Below are 19,805 nucleotides of genomic sequence, written 5' to 3'. Positions count from 1 at the left end.
TGGCCTTGCTTCTCTAAGTGGGGTGATGTGATGGGGAGCAGGAGGAAGGAAGGCTGGGGAAGACCGAGTAGCTTGACATGTGACTCGCCCAGAAGAATGACTTCACTTGGGAGTGAATGTATCAGCAGCATGCAGGGGCTGGTTGGCGGCGGGCTGTGAGAGGCAGCCTGTGGAGAGGAGAGCCAGGCTCAGAGGCTAAGGGGAACAACAGCACGCTGCGGGGGAGCGGGGGGAGACAGCCCCCCTCGGTATGGAAATACCCGGGGACCTGGAGAAAATGGAATAAACTGCTGGAGCCTGGAGTGCCTGGCGCTGGCTTCCTGCCGTGGGTCCTGCTGGTTGCAAGTGTGAGCGTTGGGAAGGGGGTGCCCCCTTTGGTGTAAGCCCCCACCCCACCCCCGCACACGGCCTAGAAGGGCCAGGTCACAGGGCTGTTCCAGATGCCCACACCCAGCACTGCCCGCCACAGGTGTGCTAACCCAGTAGCAGCAGAGAGCGGCTCTTAAAACGAAAAGGAGGCAATTAGAAAAGGAGGCAATCAAGACAATTGCAGCCACCACCTGGAAGCCGAGCAGCAGCGAGAGGAGGGTGAGCTAGGAGCTGTGGTTTGAGACCACAGGGAACCTGGGAGGGAGGGGGAGGCTGCCACACAAGGACAAGGGGTCCGCTATCTGGCTATGCTCTGAGGTCGTGCTGCCCTTAGACCTGGGGTTTGATTACTAGAGGACTATGCTCTCCCCTTCTCTCCCCCAGCACCCTCCCCCATGGCAAGGAATCCACAGGGCCGCCTGGCGCCTGGCCCCACCTGCATTCTAGACTATGCTCCAGCGCCTGGACCTCAGAATCCCCATGGGAACAGCCTGAGACGATCTACAAGGCCACGGTGCGTCCTTTCCTAGTCCATCCCCCAGAGGGTGACCACGGCACTGAGTCTCTGCACCCTGGGGTGTGAGGGGTGGCTGAGGGTGGCTGTTTGCAGGTGTGGTGGGGGGCGGGGGTGGGAAGGCTATGGATGTGCCATTGCCAAAGTGCACCCCAGGGCTCTCGGGGTGCTGGACAGAGCTAGGGGTGCAAGGAGAAGGGGTGGGCTGTGGACTCAGGGCCTCCATTAGTAGGCCTTGCTCTGGGCCCTGCAGGGGTGTGAAAGAGAGCCCCAAGCCTTCCACAACCAACCAGAGCACACGTCCTCTCCCCAGCATCACTACCCCAAAGGCGCCTGCCCAAGCCACTGAACCCATCCATCCTCCCACACACCTGGGGACGGAAGCCATAGGGCAGATCCCAGCGTCTCTTCTCACAAGCAGCTCGTTGCCTTTCTCCACATTCCCGCCAGCACTCAGGTTTTGGTAAGTTAGAAGTTCATCTGAGGCAATGACTACCCTACCGGGCCTTAAGGTGAGGCAGGAAAAGGAACCACGGATATTTTTTAACCTGTAAAAGCCATTGGGCCAGTCTCCATTCCACCCTGCTCAGGCACAGCTGGAGCGTAGACAAACACTTAGGGCGGAAGGGCAGATGGAGGCATGGGGCACAGGATGGGAGCCTTCCACAGCAGTGGCAATAGCTGTCATTCATCCAGCGCAGGCCAGTCGCCAGCCTCCAGGCTCTGAGAGGAAAGAGCAGAGCCCGAGTGCCTGGGTTCGAAGCCCCGCTCGGCCACCTACGAGCTGCATAGCTGCAGGTGAGGTACATACTGCCTGCTTGCCTCAGTTTCCTTCGCTTCGAACTGGAGGTCAGCCACACACCCACTCCCAGGCTGCTGCGTGAGCTCGGGTGGAGCGTTCAGAGGGGCCGTGAGCATGCTCCAAGTGTCACATGTCATTAATGGCCACAACTCCCCGAGGTTGGAATTATCACCCGCAACGTGCAGATGAGCAAGTGCCTGGGGGACATTCAGCGGTTTGATGATGAGCAGCAAAGCCAGGACTCGCCAGCCCAGCCCTAAAGCCCCTGGTCCGTCCAGGACGCCCGTGGATTCTGCCGACCTGGCCCGTGGGCAGCAGGGGAGGGGAGGGGAGAGGAGGGGCGTGGCTGGAGGAGATCCTCACTTGGAGAGGAGACCACAGGAGAGGGAGGCTGTTTACAAAAGGTTTTCCCACGGTCTCCAGAGGAGGGAACAGGTGCAGACTAGCGAGAACTATTTCCACTGTGTCCACGACATGAGCTGCCCTGAGCAGCGAGTCCTCCTCAGGAGCTGTGCAGGCAGACTTGCCCAGGATGTTCTAAGTTAACATGAATTCACTATGAGCAGTTTCATATGAACTAAATATGAGTAGGTTAATGTCGTAAAATCAGTCACCAGCAATATTTTGAGTACTGGTGAATTTGATTCAAAGAAAATATGAGCCCCCAATCTGTAATAGTCTCAACAATAAAAATAAATTCTGAAAACACACACACACACACACACACACACGCACACACCCTAGAATAAATCCAGGAGTCGTGTGTGAATTTATCTGCTTCTCAGGTTTCCTCAAGACCTGAGAGGCCCCAGGGAAGACAGCCCACCTCTCCATCCGGCCCTGAGACACAGCGAGAAAGGGGCGTGTGGGTGCCTCACCTGATGGAGAGGTAGTCCAGTCTCTCCCGGGACAAATGGTGCCTGCACTGTGGGGACCGCTGTGGGGACCGCTGTGCAGGGAGCTGGGTGGGAGTGGGCGGGCACATCGCTGCAGCCGCAGTCATAGCCCCGAGCTGGCAGCGGGCAGACCCCAGAGCTGCGGAGCCCAAGGAGAGGCTGATTTCCTGCCGGGCGCACCCCTGCGTCTGAGGTGGGGGACAACGTCTCTTTATTGACCTACTGCACGTATCTCACAAAGAGAGCCACAAAGCAACAGCCCATCAGCGCCACCAGCGAGGCCGAGATCACCACGACGACCACGCTCCCGGCCATGTTGACCAGGAAGCCCAGGCCCCCTCCGACCAGGATCTGGGCCAGCTGGACCATGCAGGTGAGGGTGGCACAGTCCAGGCCCTGCCCGCGGCCGCCGCTGTCCGGGGCCCCTGCCCGGGCCTTCTGCTTCTGCAAGGGAAACACGGGACAGCGTGTGAGCTACACGGAACGCGCCAGGGCCGAAGCTGGCAGCCTTTCTGTAAAGACCCAGACAGTAAATGCTCCCGCTGGGTGGCAGCTACTCCACCCTCTGCCGTGGCCGAGGGAAAGCAGTTACAGCTGGTAAACCAGTTGCGTTCCAGCACAACCTCACGGACACGGGTACTTGAGTTTCCTGTTATTTTCACTTGTCACCGAATGTTATCTTTCTGTTGACTTTTTGTAAAAATCATTTAAAAAGTTTTAAAGAATTCTTTGTTCACTGGCTGTATAAAAGCAGGTGGCTGACCACATTTGGCAAGGAGACGGACGTAGTTTGCCAAGCCCTGATTTAAGGTGGCCGGGAATCTTCACCCCCTTCCCTAAGGCTGTCAGAAAGCCCTCAGTTGCACCATTAGCACCCATGGCAGTTAAATGGTTAATGTAGGCAAGTAAAATCGTCTCTTCCTAAAAGTCAGTAAGCACAATGTAGTGAAAACAATAAATTACCCCACTCTTTCCTTCATCAGTGCTACAAATGCAAACATTGTTAGGAGGCTGTTGAATCACAGATATACATAGGAGAAGCAACATCAAAGAGGAATTCAACCTTTCAGAATATGGTTGATTTGGTTAGTATATTAATACTTGACTAATATTTGATATTTGGTCTGAACTGTTTGATAATTTGCCATCTATTGGGTGTCTGTCATGTGCTAGGTGTTGTGTAAGGTTCTTTCACTTTCGTTTCATACTCCCCCACCTCCCAGATGTACATATTATCATGATCCCCATGAGAATAATAAGAATAATACTATCATGTTTTTTGAGTCTTTGCGGGTGCTAGTTAGGCAGTATGCTAGGCAGATTATCTACACTATCTTGTTTCATTTGATATCTAACAACCCTATAAGGTGGGTATATTGTTCCCATTTGATTGATTAGAAAACTGAGGCTCCGAGAGTTTGATAATTCCTATACTATTAAGACAAAAAATACATTGTGCCCCTCAAATGCATATTATCCTTCGAATATAAAGGGAAAGTAAGAAAAGGGATTCATATTGCTTAATTTTCATTTAAAAATACTGGAAATATAAACAAAAACCTAAGCGTGGTTACATGCAGGGGTGAGGGGAGGCAGGAAAAGAGTGGAGGGAGGGGTGCACTCTCTGTGTATTCCTGGGATTGTTGAACCATGTGTATATGTCTCCCCTGTGACCTGCCTTTAAGTGACATTTAATAAATCAGCGAACAACATCTCGTGTCACGCAGCTGCCAAGTGGGGGAGGCGGGATTTGACCGGGTTTCTCTGAGTGCAAAGCTTTGCGTTTCTGCCCTAGAACCACGGACTGCTCTCCTCGGAGGGACAGCCCCCATGGCAGCTGCCTCTTTAATAGCGACCCCGCCTGCACTGAAACGTCGGGACATGTCTGCCAGGGGATGAGGGCAGAAGGCTGGTTTGAAAGGTTTTAACTCCAGGTGCTCTCTGCCTGCTGCGGCGTTCGCCAGGTCAAATAAAGGAAAAGACAGCGCGAGCTGCATCACTTGGCCGTGCCTTCAGGGACTCTGCGGTTTCAGGCTGTGCTGGATTAAACTCCGCGTCACCTCCAGCTTTTACATCATGGCTCCAGCTAAGGAACTGCAATCCTACTTTCACGGGGAACAAGTTGCATATGTTTGTAAGATGTGATCATCTTAGAGCAGAAATCCCCAACCTCGTGTTCTCTTAGGCAGGTTAGGGCCTTGCCCTCTGGCCTCAGGTCCAAGGTGGAGGTGGGGCAGGCCTCCCTCGAGGCTGCTGGTGGGAGTGATGGCCTGGGACCAGCTTCCCTCCATGCACACAGGGCCTGCTTAAAAACAGTGGGACTTCCAAGGAAACTGTTGCTTAGGAACGTCCTACCCTCAGCCAAGAACCCCAGAAACCCCACCATGCACTTCTGCAGTGGCTGGGGACCCAGAAATGTCCCAGGTGCAGTGGACATGAGAGGCAGCTGTCAGAAAGCCCGGGTTCCCCTTTCCTTGTCTCTGTGTGACAGGGCTTCAGAGTGAGGAGGAGGAGGGGTGGGCTGGGCAGGTGGCCATGGCTTGGCCAGACCATCATTATATCTGGCTGGCATTTTAGTGCTGCTGTTTCGAGAATCCTTATTTTCCAGCTCTGCCTTACACTTTCCTCCAAATCCCCCTGTTTTCAGGTGAGCCTGGAGTCACCCTGCGCAGAGGTACACCACGCACCTGCTCCTCCTGCTCCTCGCGATGGTACTCGGCCATGAGGTTGAAGGGCACGGTGTACAGGGTGCTGGACATCACGCCAAACGAGGCGCACAGTGCCAGGGTGGAGTAGACATTCGGGAAGAGCCCGATAAATCCTGTCCCCAGGCCGAACAGCAGGTACCCCATGAAGTAAAGACCCTTTAATCCAATGTAGGACACCAGAGCTTTCTGGAAGTCTGTGGGAGGAAGAGGGAGAAATTATAGCGGGCAGTGCCTCACAACACTGATCGTTGCACACAATCCCTTCTTTTGAAGATTCACTTTTCTTAGGAGCCTTTTTTTTGATACTGAGTCTCGAACAAAAGAACCCCCTCATCAGTGCTTGACAACAGCAGGCTTGTGAAATCAGTTTTAAACCCTTGAATAAAACCCTAGAAATTGCTTGCTAGGTTGACTTCCTTTCCCACACAAGGACCAGGTACTGTTCAGTAGACAGCAGGACGCAGAAGAGGTGGGCAACGTTGGCCTTGGCCATGGACCTGGGGCTGTGGGACAGGGAAGAAAAGTGGGGGTCATTCTGCTTCACAGGGGTCTCACCTAACAGGCCCTAAATAACAACCCAGGGCGCCCTTGGCCCCACAGCCCCAAATCAGGTTGGAGGAAGTGAAAACAACCAGATTTTACAGAACGATCCAGGCCATTCCTCTTCCTCATCCCTCCTGATGCTGTCTGCACGCCTGCGAAGGAAGCAGAAGACGTGCATTGTCTGCAGACACCTTGCCTGACTTGCCAATCCACCGCCGGCTCCCCACTCTCTGTGGACAACTTCCTTAACTTCTCAAAACCTCAGCTTCCTCATCTGAAAAGGGGGACTCATAAAGTCTTTCTTTGGGGTTGTTGTCAGCACAAACGAGATAAAATGTCTGTGAACTCTCCCAGCCCAACGCTGAGCACACAGAAGACATTCAGTTAATGGTGGCTACCGTTATTTCGTTGATTCTTGGGTTCCCTCCCAGCAGGTAACCTTGGCTTGCCCGTGAAGATACTGCGGTGCAGTTCATTTTGAAAATTTGAAAATTCTGCTTTAGACTGTTTTACATTGTTTCCCACCATGGAAAATCCCTAACAATGTTTAGTTCCCTTTTCCAATCAGTTGTCTTTAATATATACATTCCTATTTTTCCCCTGCCCCTCTATAATGGAACACGTGAACCCAGGGGATCAATGATAGACACTTGAAATGAGCCTATTCAGGAGTGAGATTTCCATATCTTTCCAAATAATTATTGGACTTACAATTGCATAGGCAATAACCCTAATCCACATTACATTTGAATCCATTATGAACCTGAACATGGTTGTAGGTCATCCATGGAGGACGGAGCTCTGAAAAGGACAAGAGTGTGGCATTGCTTCCCCTGTTGAATGTGTACCATACCTGGAGGACTGTTGTCAAGGCTGAGAACGACAGCGGTATAGAGCCATGTCTGTCACTGTTTGCTTAATGATTGTATCTATGCAGGAAATGTCATCTAAGGTGCCTCAGTACCTTACAGCTACTATTAATATTCATTAGAAGACTGTTCTTTATCCAAGGGGGAAAGCAGAGAAGGATAAAGAGCTTTGGAAACATGAGCAACTTCAGTACAAAGACTGTAAGTCTGGCACAAAAGGCTTTACTCAGGACGAGGAATCAATAAGTATAAGGGCCATGCTGATACCCGGGTCTGCTGGGCCTGACACCTGGTAGTGGTCACTGTGCCTCTGGTGGGGTCGGGAGGTCAATGATAGGTTTAAGCAGCAGCTATGAATAGCAGTGTATGATATGAACAATTGGCTGTATTTCGATACTCACTGCTGCTATTCTCATTGGTCTAAGAGTGCTTGCTATGCAATGAGCTTGAAAACAGGCCACTTATGACCATACCCCAGTTCCCACCGCAGCAGCCAGGCTGCCCTGCCAAGCTCCATCCTGATAGAAATTCTGGATTTGCATCTGACGTTTTATGATGAGCCCCAAATAGAGGATTGTGTGTATGCTCTGGAACTGAAGGGAATGACTGATTCTGCCTAGGGTGGGTAGGGGTGCAGGGGAAAGATGTGAAAGATTTCACAGAGGAGGTCACATGTGAGCTGGGTTTAAAAGCATCCTTAGGAGTTGCCGAGGTGGGGAGGCGGGAAGAGCGGTTCATTTAGAAAAGGAAACAAAAAGCAGTAGCAAATGCACAGAGATGAGAAGGTCTTTGTGGTGAGTCACGAGGCTCGTTCATCTGTGTGGGAGTGACGGAGGTCAAAGTGGGAGCCAGGCCTAACTCCTGGAATGCCAAGCTCAGGACTCTGACTTTATCCCGTGGACATGACGACCCCTGAAGATCCTTGGGCAGGGCTAATTGGTATTTTATACATAAAATTTTAGTTCTAATTTACAATGATAGGAATCCCATAGATTTATACTTAACACTTTATATATGTCAGATAACTTTGGTAAACTATTCAAGTAATAGTTTATTTTGTATAGGAATAGGGATTGGAAAGGGCCTAAAAATAATATGCTTTTAAATTTTCAAATGCCATGAAATTCATACAGTAACTCACACTAGAGTAATAATACCTAGTAGGAATTATTTGATTTAAAAAAAAAAGTTAAAATTGACACAAAATTAAAATGGTGGTTACTTGTGGAAAATGTGTTCCTCTTACAAGAATGAGGGGAGTAGTGAGTAGCCCCCTACCTCTGGAAAGCACATAGGCACTGAGATGGATTATGAGACCTTGTATCTATCACTCCCCGATTCTATTCCTGTGCTTCCTCCCGGAATTCTCTTAGTTCACATGCTCTGAGGGGAAAAAAAGGGTGTGCGTGGGAAATGTTAGCTTTATGCCACCACTATTTGGTTATAACACATTTAAAGGTAATTAACTCAATGGTGTTCTGCTATTTGGGCTCATGAATTCCTTATATGTTTATGTGAGGTGCCCTTTCCCAGTGGTGCTATGTTTTGAAGAGAGGTTCTTGACCTCAAAGCAGGTCTCCTGCTGTGCCGTGGCTTCTATCACTCCCCGATTCTATTCCTGTGCTTCCTCCCGGAATTCTCTTAGTTCACATGCTCTGAAGGGAAAAAGAGGGTGTGCGTGGGAAATGTTAGCTTTACGCCACCACTATTTGGTTATAACACATTTAAAGGTAATTAACTCGATGGTGTTCTGCTATTTGGGCTCATGAATTCCTTATATGTTTATGTGAGGTGCCCTTTCCCGGTGGTGCTACGTTTTGAAGAGAGGTTCTTGACCTCAAAGCAGGTCAAGTAAAAGGCTGAACTCCAGACTAGGGGTCATTACAGACCTGCACCCCATTCCCCCACAAGCAGCACAGTTCAGTGACAGAAGGATGCCCTGGGCATGGTAACAGGGATTGCCCCCATCGCCAACCCTCCCCTACCTGCTCTGGGCCCCTGCTGTCCCCAGGGCCTGTCCAAAGCCTAGAGCTCTGCATAGGGGACAAGCTATTCCCCCCCCCCCCCAATGCCAGAGGAGCTCCCAAATTCCCACTCCAAATGGGGCCTGCATATATTTTTATTGACCGGAGTTTTCACTTAATTCGATGTATACAAGCTCGGAGGTTTAATAGGCTCCAAACCCCATGGAAAGCTGGGACCTGAGAAGGAAGTCCTTGTCCTCAATATGGAACAGTGCTCCTGTAACATACCACCCTGCTCGTCGGAGCGAAGGTCATTTTCCATGTTCTTTTTGTCACCTAGCATATTACCCATCCATCCTATTTTGTGTCATCTGCAAATCTGATAAGCGTATCTATGAACCCCCACCATGACCTCACTCCAGTAGAACCCAGGCTTGTTGGTAACTAAGACTCTGCGGGACTCTGCCCCTGGTCCATCTAACACTTTGCCATCTTGTTTACAAGATTTCCTCTTATTTTCCAGGGGACCTTGGTCAGGGGCACACTGATTATAAGGACAAAGTAGTCATTGAGGAAAATGACAGCTAGAATCCCCTATGAAAAAAAGATTTCATGTGGTCCTTTCTAAAGGAATAGTTTTCCCTGCTCTCCATATATTTATCAAGAATCTGGTATTTTAAGAAGCAAAATAATAATAATAATAATAAATATAGAAATATAAAATCCAACATTCTTCTAGACCGGAGCCCTTAGAAGACACCATAGGAGGAGTAGACTTACAAGAATAGAGTGAGGAAAACACTGCGTTGATGCACAAGCCCCAACATCCGACCTCAACCCCTCTTTCGTAGATGAGAAACTCGGTGGAGTTGTGTGCACTGTAGGGATTCCCATGGTACACGATCTGAAAGAGAGATTTGGGCTATGGAGCTACTAATACAGGGTGGTAGGGACCCCTCTTCATACACTCTGTTCCTCCATCCCTAGGGAGCAAGATGGCCCTGCCCAAGGGCTGCTTCCTAGGGCACAGAGCTCATCCTCCCATGACCACAGCCCCTGTTTCATCTGTTCACACCTCTACACAAGGCCCTTTAGGAAGCCCTAATGCTACTGCATCAAGTCTAAACAACATCTCTCTGGATCATTACCACCCCTCCTTCCACCCAACTTCTGGCCCCACCCAACTTAGGCTACCCTGCCTGCCACTTTTGGTACAGCCAATAGGCTTCTGACTCATCTCCATAAGTGTCATTCCTATTCCTGCTGGAAGTATTTTCTCCCTCTCCTCTTTCTCCAACTCCAATTCACCCTTCAAGGCCCAGCTCATACTGCACCTCCTTCATGAAGCCTGCCATGACTGCTACAGCTCACAGTGACTGTCTCTTATTTGCTGTTTTGACCAAATACTGCAACCATAGTATCCTCCAGTTGTCTAGGATGTAGTAACTTGCCCCTAGAACCTGTCTGTAAGCCAGCCCCTTAAAAGTACTCTTTCCTACACTCTTACGTGCCCATCTTAGAGGCTAGCCCAGAAGAAGGCCCACAGGTACTGAGTGAAAGATTGATGCGTAAGTCAATAAGTATGTATACAGACGTGTTCATTACCCGGCCCATGAAATCTGTGAAAAACAGCATGTTGGACAGGAAGGCGGTCCATCCAATGAGGTGGCTGATGCAAAGGCAGCGGTAGTGGGAAGGCATGTTCACCAGTGCCCTCAGCAGTGACTTCATGGTCATTGTCTTCTGAATCTGGAATAAACATAAAGCAGGTGTGACCTTGTGTGCAGACAGGCAGCCAGCTGTGGGAGCCAGAGCACACAGCCACGTTACATATCTGTCAGTCCACCATCACACAGGGTCACACTTTCTGGGCATGGCACTAAGATTTCCACAGAGTGGTCTCTAGGAGATATTAAGTATGTGTAGATGCTTAGCAGTTGTAGTCCCAGAATGTGGCTTTGAGGACCTGAGGAGACAGGGACTGGAAATGGAGCTTGCTTTGGACTAAGAGACATCTAGCATCCTATCTTTGAATGACAGAACAACTGCATGAGGACAAAGCTCACAGACTACCATAATGCTTAGATTTCCTGACTCTGAAAATGTGGTAGATAATTCTAAGAGGCCCATGATTCCTATCTCCTGGTGTTGCCTTGTGATTGTGTATTGTTTAGATACCAAAGGGATTTTGCAGATATAATTAAGGTTACTAATCAGTTGACTTTGAGTTCATCAAAAGGGAGATCATCTGGGTGACCCTAACCAAATCACATGAGCCCTTTAAAAAGCAGGGAGTTTTTTTCTGGCTGGGAGCAGAAGGGGAAGTCAGAGTTCAAAGCAGGAAAAGTTCTAGTTTTAAAGATAAAGGGAGCCATGTAGAAAAATGGAGAGTAGCCTCTGCAGTGGTTCTCAACCTTCTGGCCCTTTAAATACAGTTCCTATGTTGTGACCCAACCATAAAATTATTTTCGTTGCTACTTCATAACTGTAATGTTGCTACTGTTATGAATCATCATGTAAATATCTGATATGCAGGATGGTCTTAGGCGACCCCTGTGAAAGGGTCGTTCGACCGCCAAAGGGGTCGCGACCCACAGGTTGAGAACCGCTGCCTAGGGGATGAGAGTGACTCCTAGCCAACAGTCAGCAAGATAACAGGGACCTTAGTCCTACAACCACAAGGAACTGGATTCTACCTGAATGAGCTCAGAAGCCTATTCTTCCCCAGTTGAGCCTCTAAGTTGAGAATACAGCTCCACTGACACTTTATTTTAGCCTTGTGAGGCCCTGGGCAGAGAATCCAGTTGAGCCCACCCAGACGTCTAACGTATAGAACTGTGAGAGAGTATGCTGGTGTGGTTTTAAGCTGCTAAGTTTATGTTAATTTGTTCTGTAGCAACAGAAAACATACATAGAGAGCCAACTGGCTCCCTACTCTTGGCCGGGTACCTCCTACCAGTTTATTTCTGTGGATCCCACCACCAGCCAACACATGCAAATCAATCCCCATGTTGGATCAGAAGTGAGAACTCTGTAGAACAAACACACACACACATACATACATGGATACATATGTCCCAAATTCTTTAATTTAGACAACTATTCTGTAAAAACCAGAGGCTCCAATGTTTTGGTCAGAAGGAGCCTTGAGAGAATAAAGAAATTTGAACTATGAAATACAAAGAATAAAACAGCCTTTAACATCTTGTCATATAAGAGAAGAAAGAAACCTCAGGAATACTAAGCAGTCAGCTGCCCTGAAGACCCCAAGACTATAAGCATCAACTGTGCTGGGGTCTTTCTTGTCAGATTTTTATTTATTTGAAGCTTGACACAATGAAATTGGATCTTGGCTAGTTTATTTATAAGATAGTCTCCTGAGATTTTCTGTTTTAACGGTAACAGCATCTTGTGTTTACAGCTCTTGACCTTATAATGATAATGCTTTTAGTTCCTTGTTGCAAGAAATTGCATTTACTCATGGTAGGTTTGTTGTATAAATTGATTTTTTAATTCATCAATTTTATAGTATTTAGTCTACTGACATGACTGAACTGATTTGCTTATATTTACTCAGTATTTAAAAGTATAGACCTGTCCTAACTGGTTTGGCTCAGTGGATAGAGCATCGGCCTATGGACTGAAGGGTCCCGGGTTTGGTTCCAGTCAAGGGCATGTACCTTGGTTGCAGGCACATCCCCAGTAGGGGGTGTGCAGGAGGCAGCTGATTGATGTTTCTCTCTCATCGATATTTCTAACTCTCTGTCCCTCTCCCTTCCTCTTTGTAAAAAATCAATAAAATATATTTTTTTAAAAAGTATAGGCCTGCCCTTGGACTTAGGAAAAATAACTGCTTTCTGAATGTGACATATGGTGCCTGTCAAAATCAATGGTGAGCACAGCAGAAACTCAGGCTGAATTACTACCTTTCCCTTGACCACAGGAAGAAGCAGCTAAAGGTATAGACCGAGACACAACTGAGTGACTTATCTTCACTTTCCTTCCTGTCTTCCCAAAATGCAAAATTTTATAAAGTGAATCTGGCCAGCAAGCATTCCACCTCATTCCAAACATTAATTTATGCGTCTGCCTTATACATGCTTTTCAGCCTGCTTTCATTGTTAGCCTAATATTTCCTTTCTTCCAAAAATAAATGAGCTTTCAGGCTGTGTCTAATATTTCTGCAAAAGATGGGAATATGCATATTCAAAGCTCCTTTAGTATTTCAACTCAGAATGACAATTCAGCTGGCATCTTGTTCTCTGACTCATCAGCTCCCTTGGCAAAGCCCTTTCAGTGGTCTGAGCCCCTGGGAGTGCGTGTCCTGCACGTATTGTGTGCCCATGTCCACTGGAGATTGGGTGGGTGGATTCGGAAGTGGAAAGGCACAGAGCCATCAGCGGGGAAGAGACCCTCACAAGAGTCCACTCCAAAGGAGCCCACTGAGACAGTGAAGGGGGTAATGATGGCGTGGAGGCATTGCAGGTGAACGTTATGGTTTGAACTCAGAAATAATTCAGGCCTTTCATCATTAAAAGAAAACATTCCCCAGTTCACCAATTGCACAGCCACCCTCATTTTGGGAAGTAATGGCTTTGACACACAGTGACGGCCAGGGCCAGGGCCCTGACATGGTGGACTCTCCCATTGCTTGGATGGAGCCTCCCAAGATCCACATTTGCAATGAAGAGTCGGATGCTTGGCTTTGGGCTTAAGATACGTGGCTCTGTTTTTGGAATCTTGTTTTTTGTTTTGTTCTTTAAAGCAAATAACAAAACCAATCAGAGCCTACCGTGTTGTGTGTGTGGAACATACTAGAAAGTTAATTGTATTTGACGCCTGTGCTTTCTTACTAGTGTGGAGGGCTTTAGGCCTTTCAAAAGGCTCCTGCTCACTTGTTTCATTTGATCCTCACTCTGAGTCAGAGTTCATCAACAGGGCAACAAGGCAGTGATAATCTAGTGGGGTAATAGCTACTTATCTTTAGCAAAATCCTGTCTTGTTTTGTTCCTTAAACCATGACATTTTTTCTTTACTTCCAAAGTAATATTTGTCCATTATAGAAATGTTGAATCTACAGAAGGGTTCAGAAAAGAAAATTGAAACTACCTGTTAGCCCATCAATCAGAGAAAATAACTTCAATTAACATTTGGGGTATATATCCTTTCTATTTTTTTTTCTCTGTATTGTGTAGCTTTTCTCAAAATGGAGGTCATGTGTGTGTGTGTGTGTGTGTGTGTGTGTGTGTGTGTGCGTGTGTGTGTGTGTGTGTGTGTTGCCAGGATATTATCTATAATAATAAAAGTGTAATATGCTAACTAGACTGGACAGCTGAATGTCCTTCTGGATGTCCTTCCAGACAAAGCTGCAATGGCTGCGAGGGCCAAGGGCAGGCAGCCGTGGCAGTGGCCGGCAGCAGCAGCAGCGGGGTGATGGGGGCAGCGACTTCCCCTGATCGGCCTGGTTGCCTCCTGCAGAGGGAGGCCAGACTGCAGCTCAGGGAGTGGGCCTAAGCCGTCAGTAGGACATCCCCTGAGGGCTTCCAGACTGTGAGAGGGGGCAGGCCGGGCTGAGGGACCCCCCCCCTCCACCAGTGCATGAGTTTTTATGCCGAGAGGGGGCAGGCCGGGCTGAGGAACACCCCCCTCCACCAGTGCATGAGTTTTTATGCACCGGGCCTCTAGTGTTTTAAATAACTGCTCAAAAACACACATTTTGATGATTATATGGGTTCCATTGCATAGATACCCCATGATTCTCATGTTGCCTTACAGAACTACACGAGGGGGCTCCCGTCTAACTGGGAATCCCAGAGTCTTGATCTGTTAGCAATGAATGGGCAGGGGGTGTCCGTGCTCCCTGCATAGCCTGGGGTGGGGAAGGGTGGGCTTGCCAGGTCTCAAGGGACCAACACTCTCATGTTTTCTCTGCTGTGAGGTCAAGATAAAATGAAGGCCTCATCCCAATAACCTTTCAGTTCCTCCTGTGTCCTTCCTGTGCTGGAAAGCACTACACTCATGCTAAAGTAGGAGCTGTTGGTGGAATGGGATGACCAGTCCCTGCCATTGCATTCCCCTATCAGGGAGGCACGGTAGAAGGCAGGTTGATACACCTAACGCCAACACAGATGTGTTCAGAGGCAAGGCCTCTTTCGTAAGACCTGACGCAAGTAAAAAGTTTGCCAATTCAAACCCAAGCAATGCTGAAATTTACTTTTGTATTAATTTTTGAAAAATACTAAGCTAAAGAATAGAACAAAGCACTTAATCTTGAGAAAACTATTTACAGGCTTTTATAACTAGCCGCTAAGACTCACCACTTTTATCCATATACGTAATTGAATAGATGGAAATGAGGTTTTCTAGTGACTATAAGTAGCAAATATATCTCCTTGAAATACCTCTGAAAGAAAACACAGTTTCAAGCATTATAAATCACTTAGCTAAATGCAGTGTGGCGTCCTGGATGGGATATTGGAACAGAAAATGACATTAATGGAAAAACCGATGAAACAGAAATGTCTGCTCTTTACTTAATAGCATTGAACCAGCGGTTACATCTTAGTTTTGACAAATGGTTGCGTAAGATGCTAACATTAGGGAGGAACTGGTGAAGAGTAGACAGGAACTCTCTCTCCTCTCTGCCGCTTTTCTATAAATTGAAAATTATTCCAAATTATGCATGTATTAAGACAACATGTAGTTGTCCTTTGATAGGTGACAACTTTGAGGCAGGGACAGGGTCCGTCCTGATGTTCAGCTGGGGTAGGCTTTTGTTCATAGCGGCTGAAGAATGATCTGTGTACACAATTGGGACGATTCTGATAATTCTCATTATTCACCCAGACAAATTCCAGCAAGATCCATATTTCAGATGGCCATTTCTGCCGCATTCATTCAACAAACAACTAACAGAACACTTGCTGCCAGCTTCCTATGTGCCAGGCATGGAGGTAAATGTCAAGGACGAGAAAATGACTCTGTTCTCTGTGCTGTGCTTTGCAACAGGGTGATCACTTCCTAAGGCAGATACATGTCCAGTCACTATGTGGTACCCTGAAACGAATACAGTGATGTTGTATGTCAACTATGGTTGAAAGATAACTTTAAAAGAAAAAATAATGGGGAAATGGACCGAGGCCACCCCGCCCTCAGGGAGTTCCCTCACCACGCGGTAAGGAACACACAGGCGCGTCAGCACACAAGGCAGATGCGAAGTAACTCCACGTGAAGACTCCACATCACAATACCAATGAGGAAGCCCTGGGTCCAGGGGTTGAGGAATGCACTATAGTCTCCAAGTCATGGCTATAGTCTCCATGCTACTTGCAGCTCAGTGTGGCCACTGACTAAGTTCTAGTCAACAGTACGTAAGCAGAAGTGATGTTTGCAACTTCTGAGTTGTGTCCCTTTCTTCCTTCCTGCTGGCAGGAATGGAGATGTAATAATGGTAACAGAAGCCATCTTGGACCTCGAGATAAAAGCTCCATGTTCAAAATGCAAGCAACAGAACAGAAGGGTCCGGGTCCCTGGTGGACTCAGTAGGATAGCCCAGTCCACCCAGCGGAGCCTTCATAAGAGAGAGAAACGAACTTATATCTTGTTTAACTTAACCAGGGTCTCCTATACACGGACTCACTCAGGAGCCCAAATTGAAAACCTAACCTGATTGCCCCAAAGCTCCTGCCCCAGCAAGAGAAGTCGAGCTCCTGGAGGAGAGGAGACGCACTGAGCGTGCTTGGACATCTGTGCGAGTGCAGATCTAGTCCGTTCCCGACTTGTGCTGAGGGCACTCAGCACCCCACCAGGCTTATACAGCATCGACACCTAACACCTTGCATGTGGGAGGAACCATTCTAAGTAACTTTGCATGGATAATCTCATATTATCTGCACAAAACCCCTGTAGGTAGGTAAAACTCCTTTCTCATTTTATGTGAATGTAAATGCCCAGGTCATACATTGCAGAGGTGGGAGAGGCCGGCTCTGGACACCTATGCTCCTAAGCGTTAGGCTGCCCACAGCAAGTGCTGACGGCCATTTTCTGAATGGAGAGCACAGGTCAGCCAGCTACGGGAGCCAGGGCTTACAGCCAGGTCTTCCACAACCTCTTGGCCAGTGAGGGAATCCTTTGTTCTCTGTCCCTGAGGTGTTGGTATTCAAACTCAGCTTGAAGGGGGATACGGAGCTTGTTACAGTGATGGACATGTTCTATATCTGCAGCATCCTATACAGCAGCTGCTAGCCCGGTGGGCCCATGGAGCATTCGAAATGTGGCTAATGCAACTAAGGAACGGAAGCTTTCATTGTATTTGATTTTAATGAATTTTAATTTAAATAGCCCCATGGACCACTAGCTACTCCAGTTGGTCAGCGTAGGTCTAGTCTCTTCCACTTGACCATGTTTTTTTTCTTTCGTTTTAACCTGGTTCCATCTCTCTGGCATTTTATAGAGTTTTCTTTAAAAATTTTAAGCTAATTAATTTATTGAGTAGTTCACTAGGAGTGGACTAATAGGAATATCTAATCAGCTCATGAAAAACAAATTCAACAGTCACCAACCCTGAGATACTGTCATTTGCAGAAACACATTTACAACCCTCATCTAAGAACTGAAGATATTTCTGTGGCCTAAGGTATGTACGGCCTGGCATTTTGCACCTGGCTTCATCTCCCCTGGTTAGATGTTCTGAAAAGAGAAAAACGCGCACACTTTTCTTTGAAGTACGAAGCTTCAGTCTAAGGGATAATGGCTACTGGGGGATTGGGGATCCAATTATACTTCACAAAACCTTTCACATCAAATAAACAAAGCAAAGACAAAGCATAATTAAAAAAAAATGAGACTGGCAAGAACGAGAATATTTTTCCTCAAGTAAAGAAAAAGGAATTTGCATTGTTACCTGTTCAGCCTGATTTTTGTATTATACTTCACAAAACCTTTCACATCAAATAAACAAAACAAAATGAGACTGGCAAGAACAAGAATATTTTTTTCCTCAAGTTAAGAAAAAGGAATTTGCATCGTTACCTGTTCAGCAGGATTTTTGGTTTTTTCTCCCTGCACCGTCAGCTCTGAGTGTACGTAACCGTTTTTAACCTTCTCAATAGACCCATACTCGTACGTTTTGTCTGATGACAATGGCGGGTCCTGGGGGGCTTGCTGCAGGAGACTGTCCTTTGCAGTGTCTCTAAGTGGGGCTTCAGGGATGCTGCACAGATGAATGATGAAACACAGAGTGAGGACCAAGGCGGAGAAGAAGAACATGACCTGGAACTCTGTGCCTAGCACTCTTCCCAGTTTCAGGTGGGCCCAGTCGATGGCACCCAAAAGGTAGCCTAGGGCACCTCCAAAACCTAGAAAGCAAGGAGAGCTGTATTAGCATATTTAGCAAACCGGCTTCCCTTTCCATGGTGCCCGCCCTTCCCTTCAGGGGGAAAGCTCCCTGAGGACAGCAAGGCGCCTGGTGATGACTGCAGAGGCCACAGGGAGAGGCTAAGACACCTGCAACCGGGAAGGGTGGGTGGGCTCAAGGCTCGGCTCTCGCATGTACGCGCTGTGACCTTGGACTTCTTCACTCAGAATATGGGGATGAGAGTGAAAGAGTAACCTACTAGGAGAGTCATAACTAGAAAACAGTGCCAGACTTAGCCAAGTGCATAGTAAATATTGCCACTGTCCGAATTCCTGTGGCCTTTCCAAACCAGACTCTTACGCTTACAAACGGAAATACCTGACTTGAAAGATCCCCAAAGAAAACTGCTTTCTAACAGCAATAAAAATAATTATTTCTATTATCATTTACCTATTAACTAGCTTTCTAGTGATGAAAGTTTGCAAAGATCCAAGAATGGTGGCAGAGTGGACAAGTCTGGTCACTTCACATTCTGGTTAGTTGCAATTTGCCATAGAGGATAGTTACAGATGACCAACTATTTAACCACTGAATTACAGACATAAAGTATCATTGCCATGCCCTGAGTACCAATGTGTATTAATGTGGAATTATGGGAAATTGTGGCCAATAGTGGCCAATGAAGTAAAACATACTTCATTGTTCTCTACTAACAGGAGCATATGACATAGTTATTGCTGATGGGCATACACATAAACAGATAAATGACACATATGGTGACCTGTTGTGATAGGTGCCCAGGATCTGAGAGGAAGGGGAGGTCCTTGAGGCAGCCACAATCTGTTGCTGATTCAGAGGGCAGTTCTGGGATTTGTGGCACCTCTAGGTCACCATGAGACAATGACTCTCTTTACCCAATTGTGGGTATACCCAGGGTGTCAGAGGTCATGTGATAAGCCAAGTAGTCAACCAAAAATGCATTAAGTGCAAAGCATTATTCAAGGGACTATCTTAATTAGGGTTTCTTAGTCTTGGCACTACTGACATTTGCTGCTGGATAATTCTCCTGTGCAGGGCTGTGGTGTATATTATAAGGTGTTAGCAGTCTCTCTGGCCTCTCCCCACCACCTCTCCAACCCTCCCCACCAGTTATGACAATCAAAAATGTCTTCAGACATTACCTAATGTCCTAATGGGCAAAATAACCCCCAGTTGAGAACCTCTGACCTTAATTAACACTATGAAAAACTTACACATTCCTTTTTTCAAACTATTTCTCATTTGCAAACAGATCAATGGTTGTTATAATGTCACTTAATCCTTCTATTCTTCTTCTCTCCTTCAAATTTATTGTTCCACTGGGCAGAGGAACTATAGAATAGAAGACACCTGCCCATTTGAAAGAATTGATATGTAAAATAAATCATCCACTGTGTAATGGAATGCTGAGTAGTTTATGCATATAAATAGACAGATATAATTATAATGATGGATGTATATTACATCAGTTGAGTTCTATAATTGGAGGATTCCCTAGCCCAGTTTTGTGTCTACTGGTTGAGTATGCTTCAGCAAACATTGACTGAGCACTGAAAAATATGTAAAGGACTCTACTCATTTCTGGGGATCTACACTAATAAAAGACAAACATGCAAATTGACCGTACCTTAGCTATGCCTTAAGCCATGCCCACCAGCCAATCAGAGTGGCTATATGCAAATTAACCCAACCAAGATGGCGGCCAGCAGCCACGGAGCTGGAGCAAGCAGGAGGCTTGGTTGCCCC

At 47.2% G+C, this 19,805-nt stretch overlaps 1 protein-coding gene across 1 annotated transcript in view; it reads right to left on the bottom strand.

Annotated features, from left to right (window-relative positions):
• Positions 1-2,144: 2,144 nt before the first annotated feature.
• SLC45A2 (solute carrier family 45, member 2) overlaps positions 2,145-19,805 on the bottom strand; it is a 25,800-nt gene continuing 8,139 nt past the window's right edge. Inside the window, exons 3-7 of the mRNA XM_005872606.2 lie at positions 17,696-18,021; positions 10,271-10,414; positions 9,446-9,569; positions 5,269-5,483; positions 2,145-3,025 (exon numbers count right to left, since the gene is read on the bottom strand). Coding sequence (XP_005872668.2) covers positions 2,801-3,025; positions 5,269-5,483; positions 9,446-9,569; positions 10,271-10,414; positions 17,696-18,021 — 1,034 coding nt within the window. The 3' untranslated portion in view covers positions 2,145-2,800. The remainder of the gene's footprint in view (positions 3,026-5,268; positions 5,484-9,445; positions 9,570-10,270; positions 10,415-17,695; positions 18,022-19,805) is intronic.

Source organism: Myotis brandtii, unplaced genomic scaffold, assembly GCF_000412655.1.
Source record: "Myotis brandtii unplaced genomic scaffold, ASM41265v1 scaffold384, whole genome shotgun sequence".
NCBI classification, from domain to species: Eukaryota; Metazoa; Chordata; class Mammalia; order Chiroptera; family Vespertilionidae; genus Myotis; species Myotis brandtii.
Note: the sequence above shows the minus strand (reverse complement) of the source record. Positions and strands in the feature narration are given on the sequence as shown.